At 35.9% G+C, this 18,015-nt stretch overlaps 1 protein-coding gene across 2 annotated transcripts in view; it reads left to right on the top strand.

Annotated features, from left to right (window-relative positions):
- The window catches only part of STK32B (serine/threonine kinase 32B), a 173,445-nt gene that overhangs the window by 153,350 nt on the left and 2,080 nt on the right, over nt 1-18,015 (top strand). Inside the window, exons 11-12 of one of the 2 annotated variants that reach the window (XM_072037779.1) lie at nt 750-814; nt 889-4,252. In XM_072037779.1, coding sequence (XP_071893880.1) covers nt 750-814; nt 889-907 — 84 coding nt within the window. In that variant the 3' untranslated portion in view covers nt 908-4,252. Of the gene's footprint in view, nt 1-749; nt 815-888; nt 4,253-18,015 lie in introns of those variants that run through there. The other variant, XM_027457399.3, reaches the window with a different exon arrangement.

Below are 18,015 nucleotides of genomic sequence, written 5' to 3' on the forward strand. Positions count from 1 at the left end.
TATTTAATTTAATTTTCTATTAGGCATAATAATATAACTTCAATTTTACCATCTCTGAAAATAGTCTTGGTCCCCGTGTTTGTCTCTTTCCATATAGTTGCATAAACCATTTCCAAAGCGAGATGAAAAACAACCATTTATTTCAGCCAAATAGTAACAGTATGTTGTAGCTATAATCAATTTAAAGATTCTCACAGATGCTCATTTAAAGTACGAAGAAGCATTGCCAGTTAGAAAATATGCTTCACACACATCGACAGATAGTTAGGAGTATTTATTCACTTCTAGTACCAAAAATGAGAAGCATGCAGTGAAAAGCTTGTTATTTATAAATGTTTTAAAGCTGTCTCTCATGGACTTGAGTAATGTGTTTCACATAGAAAGATCTGTTGTATAAACAGCCTAAACTTCTGAGGAGATTACAAAATAATCATTTTTCCAAACTTTAAATATCAATTCAGTGATTTTTTTAATGACTTCTGTTGCTACTCCTGATAATTTTGAATGCTCACACAAACTGTTCTTCGTAGAGCTATCAGACTTAAAAATCCTCAGGAATTCTTTGTGGGGAACATCTCACAAAAGAAAGAAAGATTGATTGTGCTATCATGGCCCACTCTTGAACAGTCTTCAAAATGCCTTTTGGTAGTATTCATTCATAAGATGTTTTGTTCAGTATCATTTCTGTTGTGATTTTGTCTATGATTTTCTGTCACTTTTAATCAACCTATTCATGCTGTCTTTTAAAGAACGTACACCTGCAGCAGTGCTTGGAAACCGTTAGGAAAGAATTCATCATATTCAACAGAGAGAAGTAAGTGCATTTCTAAACACCTGTTTAGCATTCACTACTGAAATTAATTTGAGAGTGATTTTTTTTTCTTCCAGTGTAAAGAAAAGTGATTAATGATCACAGCAGCAACAACTAGAAGGCTGGGTTTCCACTAACTTCTTCCTCTTAGTTTCTGGTGTGACAGTTTTGTAGTTCCATCTCTGAAAGCAAGCAGAAGTGCTTATGGTGAAAGTATGTTATAGAGAGAAGGTAAATGTCACCAATGCTTCTCCAGAGAAGTCATTAACAAATAAGAAAAGGGAATGATATACAAGGGGCTGCTTTTTCACAATTCAGACAACACCAAAGGTGTCATGATACCTCATGAAATTTTAATGATATGAACTCCAGTGTTCTGATTTGGAAACCCTATTCATATTTCACCACCATGAAACAGGTTATTTCATCATAGGCTATTTCAACAGGACTAAATATTAAAACTACATCAGACAGAGAGAAAATGCTTCATATTTTAGGCATCAGCCAGAATCAGTAGAGACATGTCTGAATCCCAGGGATGTCAATAATCTTCCCAGTCCTATTACTACACCACATTTCAGATTGTTTACTGTATTAGAGCCACTCTGGACCTGTTTTTATTATGGATATAGCTCGTAACAGGAGAGTTGTTTGTGTCTTTGATCATTTTTTTCCATTTCATCCTAGTATGTTCTGTGGTTTCATTTGACCTAATTATATCTGCAAGCTTTTCTAATGGAGCTGTGAAATGTTAGAAATTAATGTACAAGTTCTAAATATCTTACTTAATGCTTATAATGCAAGTAATTACTGTTTTATGTAATTAAAACTGGGAAAGGCATTGTCAACTTTGCACAGTTGACACAATGTCATAAAAGAAATTAGCACCCTGTTTTTCTGTTGCAAAGGACTCTAAGAGGCTGATGAGAGATCAAGAAGTTTAAATGAAGTACCAGTAAAATGGAAGAGAAGGCTAAAACACACACACTTCATTCAGAATATGTGTTTCAGGCATTGCTAGATTGACAAGGTAAAGGAAAAATATCTTGTATAGACCCACAACAGATCCTGCGTTGTCTTATGCCAAATCCCTATCATCTATTTAAATTGTGTTAGAGCTGAAGAAAAATGAAGAAAAATGTCTGTAATACCTTTCAAAGACAAAAAGAAAAAAGTTAAAGAAAAACAAATTTGGGGAGAAGCAGAGGTTAAATTTTTGAAGCACAAAGTAAATTCAAGTTAATAGGAGCAAAACAAGAGCAACAACAGATACACATATCATAGTGGAGAGAAGAGGCTATACAGTGTATGCCAGTACAAAGTCACCCTTAGATTTTTCCTTAGAGCTTCCTGTGAGTACAGGCTTAGGACTGGGTGTACAGGTTGAGGATGCATTTACATGGATTTCCAAAGACATGAGCTGTTGCTATTAAAACCATATCTAGTAAGTGATTATATCATTAGCATAGAAGTCTCAGATTAGTTTTAAATTAGTCTGAGATTAACACAGCTGGATGTTTTGATATTCATCCCTGTTCATTCACACAGAGCAGAATTGATTATATAATCTAGCTGTTTGAAAATATCTGCATATTCACTTAGATATTCATTACAGTCATCTTAAAAAGTCACATTTCATTGTGATTTAAGCCTTCCACTCAGTTTACTTCAGTGGCACAGAACAGCACGTAAATAGTAAGAAATCATAGATGGAAAAAATTAGCTCATCTTTCAATATAAAAGAAACTCCAAACTAGAAGTAGTCTAGGAAAATAAATAAATAAATAAATAATCAGGTGTTTCTAATTGAGCAACATAGAGTCATGTGGTAATGTCATATTGATAGAGTGCAGTATTAACCATTGCAGTTCTACATCTTGCAGTGCAGTACTTGCTAAACATCTCCTATGAAAAGCAGACTTTGTTTTTATTGAACATTTTGTTGATAATCCCAAGATGTGTCTCTTCTTAACTTTGTATCTTTCATCCCGCAACAGATATTATAAATCTTGGAATAAGCCATATTAATTTCCTTTCAAAGAAATACAGGAGGAAAAGTTGAACTTTTTGGCTAAAGAAAAGTCTTACTATGCTGAAAATAATTCAGAAAAGAATCAAAAAAGACCAAATGAAATAACTTAACAATGCAAATTAATACTGGCAAATAGAGAATCTGCATTTTCATTTTCCTATTGCTTTCTGAAGTTGGGTAATTTGTAATGAGTATTTATGGGAATGTTTTAAGCAAAATGAGAGAATGTGGAAGGAAGAGTCCGTTTCAGTAAGCCATACAGTCAAATGAGTACACAGTTAAAAGAAGTAATGTTTTTCCAGATAGCAGCATTCAGCAATATACCTTCTCATTAAGACATGAATTGTCCTTGACCTTAATTTATTTGAGTGGACTGTGGTTTAACTATGTAGCTGACATCTTCGCTTTTACTACTTAATGAGAGAGGATGAAAGGATTTGAAGAATTGCAAAGTAAGATGTTGTATACAGACAGAGAGCACAAACATACACTAGAGAATGATAGGATAGGTGTGTTTTCTTAAAATAAGAACTCAGAAAGAATTGGAGTCACAATGTTAGCTGTTTTTTTTATATATTGTGTTTAACTGTACATGGCTTCCTGAGTAAAGTGTAGTCAGTATTTGTCATCAGTGGGTAACAAAAGTTAGATTTGTGTGCCTTTACCTACAAACTTCTGATGACACAGGAATCTGATGGGAATGCAGCCTTCATTTCCGTGAAATGGATCCTGAACACTCCAGTATTTTTGTGATTGAGTCAACAATAATTCCTATGATACTCCATTTCTTTTAATGAAAAAGCTTATGAAAACTGAATCTGAGCCATGTTCAACCTCCAAACCCAATGTCTGTCCTTTACTTTTGGGACACTTATTTACAACTCCAAATAATGTAATAGCAGATGAGGAGCAGTTTCAGGGGTGTGCAATGTACATAGTTTGCAAATGCTTTCTATTTCATGTAAAAAGCTTTTCTGAAGAGGTAGTTTTATACCTTCATCTGCATTTATTCAGGAAAACATGAAGCATACATAATATAATCCCTTACATTGTAAATCAGTTTTATCCTGATTTTATTTTTCCCAGTGCTTCAGATAACTGAGTGGCTGAAGTACCTCTAGATGGAAGTGTTTACTCTTATTAACATCAATATGTCACTAAATGGGAGATACAAATTAAGATATAACACAAGTGTATGTCATCTGTACACACTGGTGTTATTGTGTAGTACCTTTAAGACAGAGTTACACAATGTCCCAGTGCAAAGTAAAATAATAATATAAAAAACAGCTGTTTGCAATACAAGTTTGAAAGTGGTGGAGCCAATGTTTTCTATTCTTCTGCAAGAGTGTCAGTAAAACCTATTGCTTAACTTTGAATGTGTAAACTAAATAAATTGTGATCTAAAATGGTCTGTGCACTGGCTCGTAGTTGGAGAATATTATCTGATGTTGATTTCATGGACCTGGTTGGCTCTTTATGATGACACATGGAATTTATCTGTTTTTAAATATATTTCTACAGATAAATGTTTTATTGCATCTAGAAATGACACACCGAATGTTCTGCGCTATCTGAACATGTATTCCCATAATATTGCCAGCAATTTTTTGAGAAGTTGGTCTTATTTAGAATCTGTAGGCTATATTTTATTCAGGGTTAAAAAAGATAATAATAAAATAAAATAAAATTGCACAGATAAAGCCACAATGTTTGTTCATAGCTTTATTAAAAAGCTGAGCAGAGATTATATTTCTATTTTAGTGTTGTTAGCACTAAACAACTCTTCATGTACAACTACATTTGTTTATGAACATCCAAAACCTGAAATAGCCAAAAATTAAGAAATAGAGACAATATTTTATTGTAGCAGAATCAAATTTCTTACCCTGTATGGTTCCTGAGCCTCTTCCTCTCCCTGAAAGATGTCTTTAAGATTAAAGAGGTGAGCAAACAAAGAACAGCAGAGAAAACACAGGAAATTTCTGAACCTCAGGCGGAATAATCCTTCAGCTGAATGCTTCACAAACTTGTCATCAAAATTATCAGCCTACTAATGAAAGCAAAATCATATAGCCACATTCTACTGAACAGAACATGCATTTCATATATAAAATGGATGTGAAAATGGATTCAAATTCTGCAGAGCTACTTTAATAAAAGGGATGGAGCAATGAGCAAACTATCCATATTTTTATCAGTCTTAGTGGAAACATCCAAAAACTTTCTAATGATTTTAAAGTTAGAGGTTTTTCACTTAATACTAATATCCTGTAATAACACTGCTATGATATTCATCTTTCTAATTTTCATTGATTTGAGCAGTCTTGCTCTTTCTTAAGCCCCTGGGACACCTTATTTTCTTAATATAAATTCAAAGCAAACACACTAAAAATTATACCAGAAACTGAAGCAGTCAGATGGCTGCTTCACAATTTCTCCTCTTTTCCAGCCACAGTATGTGCTGTTTGGCCATACCTATTTTTTTCCTAAAAGATGCTGAACAACTCTAGGTGAACAGACAGAAATCTACTTCCAGAATAAACAGCAAAAGGTGAGGGGCCAAATTTTAAGCATATTATGATGTTTAAAATCACATTGCATGATTTTGTCCATATCACATGAAAAAAGCTGACATAATATTCTCTGCATTTTTGTATAAGATCAAAATTATTTTATCTTTTCCTGTAGTTCCTTTTCTTTCCTTTCAATTGTCTTGTCAGATTCAAAACCAGAGTTCTGGAGAGCTCTCTCTCATTTCAGTTTGATTGGAATAGAATATTCATAATGATTTGCAGTAAACCTCTCTCAGCGTGCTTTCCTTAACAGATATTTTATGTCATTTAGTATCTCTGAAGATATTTATATTTTCTCAATCCCCATAATATCTGAATGCTTTTTGGCTGGGGCTGCAGCACAACTTCTCTTCTCCTGCCACTTCTGCTGACCTTGATTCAACTTAAATCCATCTCTATCTGAGCATTTCAAGTGATTCTGCTACTCTTCACTGATGTCTGTCTTGTCGCTTTTGTAATGGATATGTCTGCTTTTGGAGATTGCTCCTGCCATCTCACCTAATTAGAAAGATGCCTTACTAAACATGATTAAATTTAACTTGTTTTTCAGTGCTAATAACCTCTGCGTGATCACACAGACCCTTTCACTTCTGCCTTTGATTCCCACTCATTTTTACTGGCTTAGAATTACCAATCCAAATGTGCCTCCTTTCTTGGCAAGTCAACCTGCCTAGATTTAAGCATTAGCAAGACCAAGCTGATTATTTTTCTGTAAGTGTACATTCAAATTCACTGTTTTGAGTAAACAGGAGTCATACAAAAGCCATTGTTTCAATAATGTCTTCCTTTTGCAGTTTCATGCAAGGAAAATAGAAAAGTTAATGAATATCTGGAACCTTATTTTCAAAGCCTCCCAGGAAAATGGCCTAAGTTTTCCCAAGAAAGTTGGCACATCTTTGTGGTAGATACACTTTATCAAATGAACATCCAGGGAAGGTTGCATATATCAGAGCATTCTCACTATCACATCAGTAGAGAGGATTAAAAGTTCAGGATAATCAATACAGATCCTCAGCACTGTTGGCCAGCAAATCTTAGACTATAATTTAGCTTCAGTTATGCAGGGGAGCGATTTTGAAAAATGTGTGGATAGCCCAATGTATAGTGGGCATATGAGAGCTGTTAATTTGTTCAAAATTGCAAAGAAAGCTGTAAAGAAATGAACATCATGATGCTATCAAGTGTGAGTGAGATGTTATCAAGTAAACATCAAAATGCTATTGTGTACATGTATATGTTCAAATATATATCTATATATCTGCACAACTTTCGCTTCCTTATTTTAAAAAAGATATTGTAGACAGAATGATTACAAAAACAAAAACAAACAAACAAACAAACAAAAAAACAGGATTAAAAAAGTTGTGGCAGGGCTTACACTGCAGAATTTCATAGACTCAAAGTAGTTTAAACCTGGAGAAGAGAAGAGACGACTGAAAACTAGTTTAGGAAACTAGCTAAATAATAATACGTTATGAAAGTAATTGATGAGACGGATAAGAAATTAATATTCACTTTTTCTAGTAACTCTGGCAAAAAGTTATCAGGCTGCAGGTTTAAAAGAATACAAACCATGTATTATAGTGTAGTGCAGCATATCACCAAGGGGTGCTTTTGATACTAGAAGTATGAAAAGATTCAAAGAAATAGAGAAATTCATGGTGAAAAATCCGTCAAGGTCTATGAGACACACACACACACACACACACCCAACAGTGTGGGCATTGGCTTGGAATGTCTGGAAATTTCAGCAGAGAGGAGGATATGCCACAGCAGACATTTGTCTCCATTTGACTTGTTCTTTGACATTGTCCACTGTGAGATGAGAAGGGGGCCACTCTGAGACAGGAATCTATGTTAGATGGGATGGCTGAATATGTGTTTTTATGTTATCTCACTGCTTGTAATGTCTCCATCTTCATATAGGGTCTTCATTTTAGCACAAGTTTACAGTGAAATGTACATACATATGTAAATGGATGTATATATGCATGTGTATATATATATATATATATATATTCTTTTCAGAAATAAGGAAAGTAAAGAAAAATTATGACAGTAAGAGATTTAGGTAAGATTTAGTTTGTCTCCTGCTGTGTTTTAGGGAATGTCTGGTGCACACTACCTTGGAAGAACTCAAGGTTGTGAAACCCAGCTGGAGATCATTTTCCTGTGTCCCATCTGGGGCATAATACATAGTGTTGTGGTGGGTATAACTCAGAGACTAACCCAGACAGCTCTGTGTTTGACACAGTGGCTTCTTTGGATCCCTCTGTTAGGCACCAACTTTCCAGGCATTGTGCAAGGAGGTTTGGTGATTACTGAAGGCTGATATGCTGTGTGATCACAAGCGAGCTACCTGCTATGTCTCCTTCTGGTGAGGGTGTCTCTCCTTCAGAGAATAAAAAGCTGCACAAGGCCTAGACTTCTTATGATTCTAAGTTTTGGACTTTGACAGAGAAAATGAAGTATAGATAGGGAGACATGAGACAGCAGGGAGGTCAGTGCAGGCTGGGTTTGTTCCCTGGAAACTCACAGATTGATGAATGATTCCTGGAAACTTGTTTTTGCAAGAGAAGAAGTGAATGACTGAACCAGCAACCGCCCAGGCCTTTATTCCAGTCCGAGTGTTTATTGTCAAGTCCCAGTAATCAGGCAGAGCTAGACTACATATCTTTCCACATATCTTAATTCTTAAATTATTGAGTGTATGGCTCTTATGGAGCTGCAGTTTTAATTAGAGCTGCCACGTTAAAGAAATTGGTGCTGTTATGCAAAAATAAAATAAAATAAAATAAAATAAAATAAAATAAAAGATGTCATAGCTATGATACTCCTCACTTATCTCTGAACCAGGGTCCTCTCCTCAGCACTAGTGGACAGGGATAAAAGGGAAAGAGAAGTAATAAGGGATTGAATGACAACATAACAGTGATGGCTGGCTGCCCATTTGTTCAGTCCTGCTTTGTGATGGCAATCGACCATACTGAGTCACTGGCACAGAGCTGCAGACACCATCACTCCAAAGGCAGCAGGCATGTCACAGGCACCACATTACTTTTGTCTTTAAGTTCTCAGTCTGTTAGTAGAACTATGCTCACTGGTGTGATTTGCAGTCTGTTAACAGGCATCTTTGTTAACAAGCATCTTCTTTGTTAACAGGAGGCTCAGGGGCGACCTTATTGCTCTCTACAGGTACCTTAAAGGAGGCTGTAGTGAGGTGGGGGTTGGCCTGTTCTCCCACATGCCTGGTGACAGGACGAGGGGGAATGGGCTAAAGTTGCACCAGGGGAGTTTTAGGTTGGATATTAGGAAGAACTTCTTTACCAAAAGGGTTATTAGACATTGGAACAGGCTGCCCAGGGAAGTGGTGGAGTCACCATCCCTGGAAGTCTTTAAAAGATGTTTAGATGTAGAGCTTAGGGATATGGTTTAGTGGGGACTGTTAGTGTTAGGTCAGAGGTTGGACTCGATGATCTTGAGGTCTCTTCCAACCTAGAAATTCTGTGATTCTGTGATTCACTCCAACTCCTCTGTAACATGTTCAGTGTCGCGGTGGAGGTAGTTGTTGTTGACAATATGTAAAGTAGATCTCCCTCTAGATGCAGCAAGAAATTGTCCTTCTCCCCATATATTGCATTTTGATGTGACCAAAAGGATCACTCTACCTAGAAAATTCCACCAAAAGAATAAAATAAGAGAATATGTCAAAGCAACTCCTGTGAACTTCCTAACTGCTGGTAGTTTTACAACGGGATTACCCTGTGTATTTGAGGAGATACACCTGAGGCAAGCTAGGAAGTATGTGTCCTTTTTGAGAATGCGTTTTTCCTCACACAGCTGAAAGATGTCCTTATTCGTGGGCAAGTATTTGCAGTTTATAAACTGGATTCTAACAAATTGGGGAAAATAAAAATAAATAAATAAACAAACAAACAAACAAATAAATAAATAATAAGAAATTAAAAAAATCTTGTGTTCCCACAAAGTCTAATAAACAATACATTACTGGGAAAATTCAGAGCTGCTTTCCTGTTGCTTGTGCATATGGGTCTGTAGATACCACTAAACTAAAATATTTTACATTTTGTAATGTGAATTTGAAATGAACAAGACATGCATCTGGTCTTGGACAGCCAATAGCCCATTTCTAAGAGACACCTATGCTTCTAGTCTGAGCAAGGTTTTAATGTCGGTGATAATCAGTTGTTTTACTTTCATTTTCCTAAATGCCTGCATCTCATTTGCTGTTTTTATTTATTTACTTCATCTCTTCTCTCTTATTTTGCTTTTCAATTCCCAAGGTAAACCTGAGATCTCAAGACACTGTAGGCCAACGTGCTGCAGCATCCAGTATAATTTGTTACTTGACTTCCACATACTAGTATTTCACATGTCACTCACTCCATATGTGCACCTGAACCCATTATGCTTGATTATAAATTGCTGGTTGATAGAAAATTATATTCACAGGCATTTAGTGAGTGTAATTACTCAGCAGGAACCATCAACCTGAATCAATTACCCATAGTGCAAGCATATTTCCCGAAGGATTTTTGGAAAAGGTAGAAGTAAATGTCATGAGTGTCAATGGTGCAAGAAGACATCTGTGCTACACAGGGATACTTCTCCAAAATTTTACTTTTCACATTCAGCTGTAATAAAGCATAACTTTTAGTCTGTGCCTCAGTCATTTAAATTTAAATGGAGTTAAAACAGAGTTATTTGAATGATTACGTGGTAATCTACTGAGCAATCAAAACACATACCTCACAGTGTATTAGGAAAACAGATCTGAGAATGTGCTTGTTTCTACTGAAGCAGTCAAACCCAAGAGGACATGTTTAGGGTCAAAAACAGACTGCGTTAAATATTGGTTAGATGCAGAACGACTCCTACTTCAAAGGGCTTGTGCAAGATTTTCAAAGGTATCTGAAACAAATAGGAATTAGATGGCATGTCTGCATGGATGAACAGGTAATTGCACCCCTGTGCTTCAGAGTGACTTCCTTACCCAGCCCTTGGCAGAGTTTATCAGCTTGTGATATGTGCCAGGCTGATGGGACTATTCAGCTTCTGCTCGCCTGAACATTGTGGGTATAAATTAGCTCTAATCCAGAAGCAAATTGCCTCTGCTAAGCAGTGCAGCACGCAGTGAGTTTATACAGCTGCTAGACAGGAAGGGACTTGAGTCTGTGGTTCAGAGAGGGAAGGGTATCTCTATTTTTCTGGGGAAGCAACAGGACTATATTCTTCTAAACTAATCAATTTAAAATCATTTATTTACTTTAAGCTCCTTTAGTAGTCGGTGAAGAGAGCATTGTATCTCTCAAGGTTGGTCTGTGATACATGTATCAGATAACTTAGGCTGGAACTCATTATTCTATGTCAGAGCCTCTATTTATCTTGTACAGAGAGCCTGAACTAATCTTTCAGTTGTGTACAGTTAGCTGGCATAAAATCTATCCCACAGCTGTGGGCTCAGTTCATTTATGTGAAAATAAATGCCTAGCTGCCAGTCCAACTTCTGTGGTCTTCTGTGGTCTGCTGTTGTATCTGCTCTCTGTCGGTCAGGTAATCGAGGGCATCTCATATGGCACTAAACTCCACTTCTGGGGCAACCGCATTTGAGCTATACATACCTAGCCATGTGAGCAGGCCAAGAACAAGCAAGTTACAAGAGTGAATGTTTTTAAAGTAGAACTAAAGACTTATGAGACTTTCACCCTTGCTACTAGTTTGATGAGGATACTACTTGGACCCAGATCTCCCAGAATGTATGCCCACTATTACATAAGCAAAAAATTCTATTGTGTTTCACTTAAAGCTGCTGTGTATAAGTCAGTCCTCCATAAGAAATCTAGAGTGGATAAAAATTATCTGACTTTGGAGACTCTTCTTTCCAGTCTAAAGTTGTGTTACTCAACACTGATGTTGCTTCATGATGAGTGTTGAGTCTGCCCCAGCCCATCCTTAAGCCTGTCCTGGTCTGCCCCAAACCTCCTCTGGCACAGAGTAAGATTGAACCTTCTTTATTTATTTGAAAATCTTTCTAAATTCAAGTACTTTTCAGATGTTTCTGTTTTAATGAAAACACAACACAAGCTGTACACAGACTAAAGAAAAGAAGAGCTCAATATTAACTCTCTCATGGTTACTGCCCATCCCTGTGTGTAAAAACTTCATTAGATAAAAAAGCACATTAGCTATATACAACTGTCTCAGGAGTTAGTTTCAAATTAAATCTCCAAATCCGGCATTCTTTTAAATACTTTCTCTTTTTCAGGTGTCTAGTTCTTCTTCTTCCACTTCCGCTTCCTTTCTTTTTTTTATTCTGCATTTTATACCTTCATTGTTGTATTTTATCTATTTTTACTTCTTTATTCTACATTTTTTCCTATGTATTTCATGTCTACCTATGTCACTTCCAAATGGGTAAAGGGCAGCACAATCATTATGCTGGTATTATCAAATATTTAAAAGGAGGAATATAAGCAATATAGGAATATATGCAGTCTTCCATGGTCCCTGGCATATTTCTTTCCCTGAACAAAATCATTCCCTGAAGCAAACTCCTTCACATTTCAAAGATTAATATAGACCAAAGAAAAAGAAAAAAAGAAAAAAAGAAAAAAAAAAAAAGAAAAAAAAAAGGAAAACAAAAAGTATTTTGGATATTAGAGAGTTTATCCAAAAAGATGCAACCTTGTGCCACTTAGCTTCCAGGGATCTATCTCTCCACCATTTTGTCTTCTGGTATGAATGCAGTCAATGTAATCAATGACATTTACAGCCAGAATGTGATTTGCAGTTTGTCATAAGAACCTGGATATCACTGGGGGTTATGACATAAATTAATAGTTTGGCAGATGCTTGGGTTACCAGGTAACTTAATCTTATGATGGATTACTATATCAATTAGTTCTGATACATATTGTAATGAAATCAAAACTCTTCTTTCATAAATAAGAAATTTCTAAGACTCAGACCAGAGAATGAAGACCAGGACTTATCTCTGTTCATGTATTCTAGTCATATGCCAGCTCTTCAGCCTGCACCATTGGAAAGCAGTCCTAAGCATGAAAGGTTACAATGGGATCTGTAGCTCGCACCAACAGGATTTCCTGTGAGGACAATCCAAAAGTGTTCTATTTGCTCTTTTCTGTTAACATGTTTTCTTAATATTTACATTGGGCAAAAGGTAGTGTATCCCTTTTTATGCATAAAAGTATAAAATAAGCAACTTTCCTGAACTTCTAATCTACTCACAAACTCATTTTAGTTAGCTTTTCAGAAAAGAAAATAGACAGGAATTTTAACACTTTTCTGATATATTTGGTGGCTACTTTGTTTTAGAAAGTGAAAGTACTCTTTCCAAATATATTCATTCAGTTAAAAATAACTTGTTTTGCTCACTTCTTTCTTCTTCTTTATTTATTTTTTTATTATCTTTTCACTAAAAAATATAGTTCAATGAAAAAAACCGGCAGATGAGAACTAATAAGCAGAATAATGGAGATATAAGAGAAAGAGTAGAACTCATTTACAATTGCAAAACACTGCCAGCTTCTTCAATTTTATAAAAATAAGAAACAGTGAGTCAGTTCTTAAGAAAAACCTTCAAAATGTAGGCAGAAAATTATTAAGTGTCCGTGTATCAAACTCAATTCTTATTTCCCACAGTGGCAGTCAGATGACAAGCCAAGCTGCTTATTGTCCCAGAAATCATGCTCAGTTATCAATATTTCTACAGTCATTGCCTGCAATTGATGTTAAAATGATGGCATAAAAATAGCAGGGAAAGTTTTCAAAGTAGGGTATAAGAAGCGCATGCATAAACCCCATTATTTTTTAAAAAGATGTGTGCACACTGCAAGACCTACATATTACTGCCAAATATCTGCCCTGATTTTGTAGTATGTACATTTTTGTGAAGTGTACAAGCTTCTATAAAGCTTAAGTAAGGGACTGAAAAAAGAGAGAAGAGGACATTTAATGATTCATGGGGTCCACCTTTACATCATTATATCACTCTGTAAAAATCATTTTCAGTTTGGTTGGGATTTTTGCAGCACTGCTGGATGTTTTCCAGAATACCCATCAGTTTTAGTTATATTGCATAACTTCCACATTTCTATTTTTTTAAGACCAGAATATAACAAAACAATACCTGTGTCTGTAACTTTCTTTTTCCTTACAAATTGTCATTGATAGATATTGTCTATTGAGAATGAAAATTTTCAGTATATTGAGAGGATACTGACTTACGAAGAGTTTATGTTTACTGACTGATATTCTAAAAATATGGTATTTGGAGTGTCTTTATTGTTGCTCTGAAATCCCCCTTGTAACATCTGTATCTGTGCTCTAGTAGGCAAACCAGACTGATATGCATAGAGACAATACAGTTGAAATAGTGCCTTTCTTAGCACTGTCATTTTTCATAGTACATCATTGCTTTTTCCTTTTTTTTTTTCTTTCTTTTTTTTTTTTTCTTTTTCTCCTATTTGGATATGTTTGTAATTAGCCTTCCAGAAAGGCCATCTGCAGAAGACATCAGCATTATTTAAATGTAGCTACTAAATCATAGAACTGAGGTGTGTTTCTAACTATTTAGCAATCTGTCTCCCAGGATACTTGAATTTTAAAAGCTAGCATAGGCATGCTTGCTCTTTTCTGACCTCAGACCTCCTCCCTTGTGAAGAATGACTGGGATAAAATGTTCCACAGATTTATCTACTCCTAAGGGTTTCTTTCAGGAGATGTAGAAGTTTCCTTTAGTGGAACTCTTTTTACTGCAATAAAGCTACAATTTCTAAAGATTGATTTACTATTCCCAGTTTCTAAAGCTTGACTTATTAAGCTCAACTCTTCCCCAAACCACAAGCAAACGCATCTGGTTTCACTGGAAAGGGGGTGGAAATATCAATACGCCAAGGTAAAATGCTAAATCTAGAAATGATAAAGCAAATTCCACTATCCACTCACACCATTTTCTTTCTTACACACCCAGGACACTGATTTGCAAAACCAGCAAGCTCAATTGTAAATTTGCTGTAATAAAAAGAGTGTCCTGTAGGACCTGGTACACATGGAGTGGAATTTCTTGCTGGCTTAAATGATCTTTCTGTCAATAGAAATTCTTTCTTGTTGAGTTGTTGAGTGCATTACCACCGTTTGAAACACTTCTGAGGCTCTGGTTTCAAACTGGCAGCTGGGCAGCACCCACTGATGGGTATACTGGCTGCACCAAGGTGTTATCACACACAAGGTATGGCTTGGCTAGAACAAGCAAGTGACAGGCAGCATAACAGACTTCTTAAAGCTCTCAAACAGGACATTTTGCAAGCCTGATTCCACTGCTTTGCATTGCTACAGAGTTCTTTTTTGTTTTGGGGGCCAATAATGTTTCCCTCTTCTTTGAATCTTCTACTTACCGATACCTGATTCAAGACCCAGCACTAGAAACCAACACTGCAGGGACTCCACTATAATTTCTGGAAATCAAGATAAGAATCTTTAAAACCTTTCATACATGACAGAGACACTTTTCCTTAACCAGAAATGCTGATGAAGCAGAAGACTGGACTGAGGGCTCAGTTACTTTTCTTGATGCATTCCCAAGTGGTTAGTACAGCCTCTTTCTTCCTCGCTGCCAGAGAGGAGGTTGCTCTATGCTCAGTGTCACACTACTGATATTGCATGGATCTATGGTGAAGGCAAGGAAATCTGTGCTTATCTATTCATTGATGCAGCAGAACCACTCTTAATTCCCAGCATAACTGTCTCTGAGCTTACTTATCTATTTGTACAGAATTTAGTGGCATAAATGTAATAGACATTGTGCAAACTCCTTTTCAACCTCTTTTCTCTGCAGGTTTTTTCTTCGTAACTATTCACCAGAGCCACTTGTTCACTTTTTTCACCCACTGCTGGACATTTCACTATTTAACCTCTCTTCATAACATTCAGCAAAAGAATAGCTACCTGGTTTGGATCCACAACAGCTAAGTTCCCATCAACTCGTTCATTTTCCCTGGGCCTTTATCAAGTTATTGCAGGCTGTAGCTGCATCAACTTAAAGGAAAGAAAAGCCACACTAGAAAGCAGTTTCTGACAAATATTTTATTGCACTAGTGCTATTTTTAAAGAGAATGGACCAGAGTGCATTTATTTTGCAATGATCGCAGGGACTGTGTTGAGCTATCCATGTTTTTGTAAAGCTGAGAAACTCTCATGGAAAATGTCCCAACCTTTTAATTGAAGAGACTGCTTGTTCACACACTCCTGCTGTGGTGAGATTTGTTTAGGTCTTGACCAGAGTCTCTTTGCACTTTAGAGCTAGATGGAAATATAAACCAATTGCCTTATTTTACTTTTTCACTACAGTGGTTTGAAGGGAAAGAAAATATTCTCCACTAACATTTCTGAGACCAATTAGATGCTTATGATTGGGATCCCATGCCTTAGTCTTTTACAAATCTGAAATTATGACTGTCATGTTGAATCTGGAACTTCTGTTCCTTTTCTATTAAACTTATCTTATTATACAGCCTAAAGACAAACTTTTGAGATTTTTATTCACCTGGTGAACAAAGCTGAGCCTTAAGCACTTTCCTGGGGATTCCAAGTTTACTACTGGGTTGATACTGATTACTCTGATACTCTGATGATACTACATTACATGATACTCTGATACTCTGATACTCTACATGATACTCTGACCTGCCATAGTTGTTTCAATCTTTTTTTCTTCTTCTTCTTTTTTCTTTTTTTTTTTTTTTTTTCATATTTCCCATGCAAATCTTTGGCCAGTCTGTTCTCTTTGCTTTTGTATTTCTATACATGCTTTCTTGCTAGTTCTTAGCCACAATTTATCCAGCTCAGATGCTGGCTAGCTCCTGTCCATGTGAGATTTCTGGACAGATATTATTCTGTCTCAGCTTCACTCCCCTACATTGTCTCCACGTGTTGGGAGAGAGGCTGAGGAACGGCAAAGGGCTGCAATTTCTCCACAGGGTGACAGAGGTAGAAACTGAATCAACATCTCCTGATTCTTAGTCTAATTTCCCATTCTCCAAGACACACTAGTAGGTAGTTGTTAGCATGCCCATAATAATTTCTTATAATGGAATCTTTAACATAATTTTAAACTCTGAATAAAGCAATTTATAAATTATAAAATAGCCAAATAGTTAAATTTTTGACTGACTTTTGATCTGATATATAGCCTATTGCTTACTTTAATAGTTTATAAATATGTGTAGCGAATCTAGGTACAGAAATAAAAAATGTCTGAAAAGAGAATACAATGAAGCACTGCTAAAACAATATACTTTTTTTTTTTTACCACTTCCAACCTCCCATAATCCAATTATAATAATAATTGCCCTTGGCAAAATAATAAGAGCCCTTGGGAGCAGGGATAGGATAAAAGAAAACAAATAGAAATAAAACAACAATAGAAACTCTCTCTGTGAAGAATGGGAATTTCAAGGCTGGTCTGTCATGTTTTTTGAACCTTTACATGCTGCCTTTGAGCCAGTTTGAGTGATTTGGAAAAAAATAAAAATAATAATAATAAAAAAAGCAACAACGAACAAAACCAACAAACTTGTGTTTTTCTGTTTTATGCTGTTATTGAGACTTCTTAGTTTCCAAGCACTGTAGCCTTTTGTCTCAATGTCTACAAATACCTTGCTCTTGTAAGGGCCATTAGCTCAGCCCCTGAGATTCAATGCTTTGTCTGATTCAGTTGCTCCCTTGGTAGTCCCATGGATCTTCTCTGAAACTCTTATAAAATAAAAGACAACAAATCAAACAAACAAAAACAAACAAGCAAACAAACAAACAAACACACTATCACATTTGCTGCCTTGCAATCAGTAGTGCCAAGACAGTTTCAACAGTAAGTTACATACTCCATTCAGCTGTGCAATTATATATTTCAGTGTTCTTAGAGCCATTGGAGAAAATTTGTCTTGATCACTTGTCAACATTCATTTGAAAAAAACAGTTTTAAGCTGTTTGGCTGATGTTTTGACTGGGGATGATGGACAAGTTTCTCATAAAGAAAGGAATGTCCCTCAGCTCATTTGTCATGAGTTTTGGTGAAGATAATTAATTGGCTTTTCAGCTAGGGACTAATATTTCTTGTGCTATCCTCTAATGACTCAGTCATCCACTGGCCTATAGACTCACTGGTAGACTTCATTTGTGGTGCACAATTTGTTCCTTTAACACAGTGTTATTTTTGTTGTTTTTTATTTTCATTTGGGGGGTGGGATTGGTTGGTTGGTTTTAGTATGCTTTATATTTTTTATTTAACATGTCAATGTATGTCCTTTTTTAAACAACCTATTTGGATAGTATTTTGTTTATTTTAACATTAAACAATCTCCTTAATACTTCTGTTTACCTATGACAGAATTTTCAAGAGAATTTTACATTCTCTTCTGAGTCTTCAGTTTGTGTCTCTATTTTACCCTGTTTTAAACTGACCCTTTACAGTTCATTTTTGCATGCTTTTCATTATTGAATAATTTCTATGTATTCGATGTTACTTGCAAAGTGTTTTTATTTTTTTCAATACATCG

Source organism: Anas platyrhynchos, chromosome 4, assembly GCF_047663525.1.
Source record: "Anas platyrhynchos isolate ZD024472 breed Pekin duck chromosome 4, IASCAAS_PekinDuck_T2T, whole genome shotgun sequence".
Classification (NCBI taxonomy): Eukaryota; Metazoa; Chordata; class Aves; order Anseriformes; family Anatidae; genus Anas; species Anas platyrhynchos.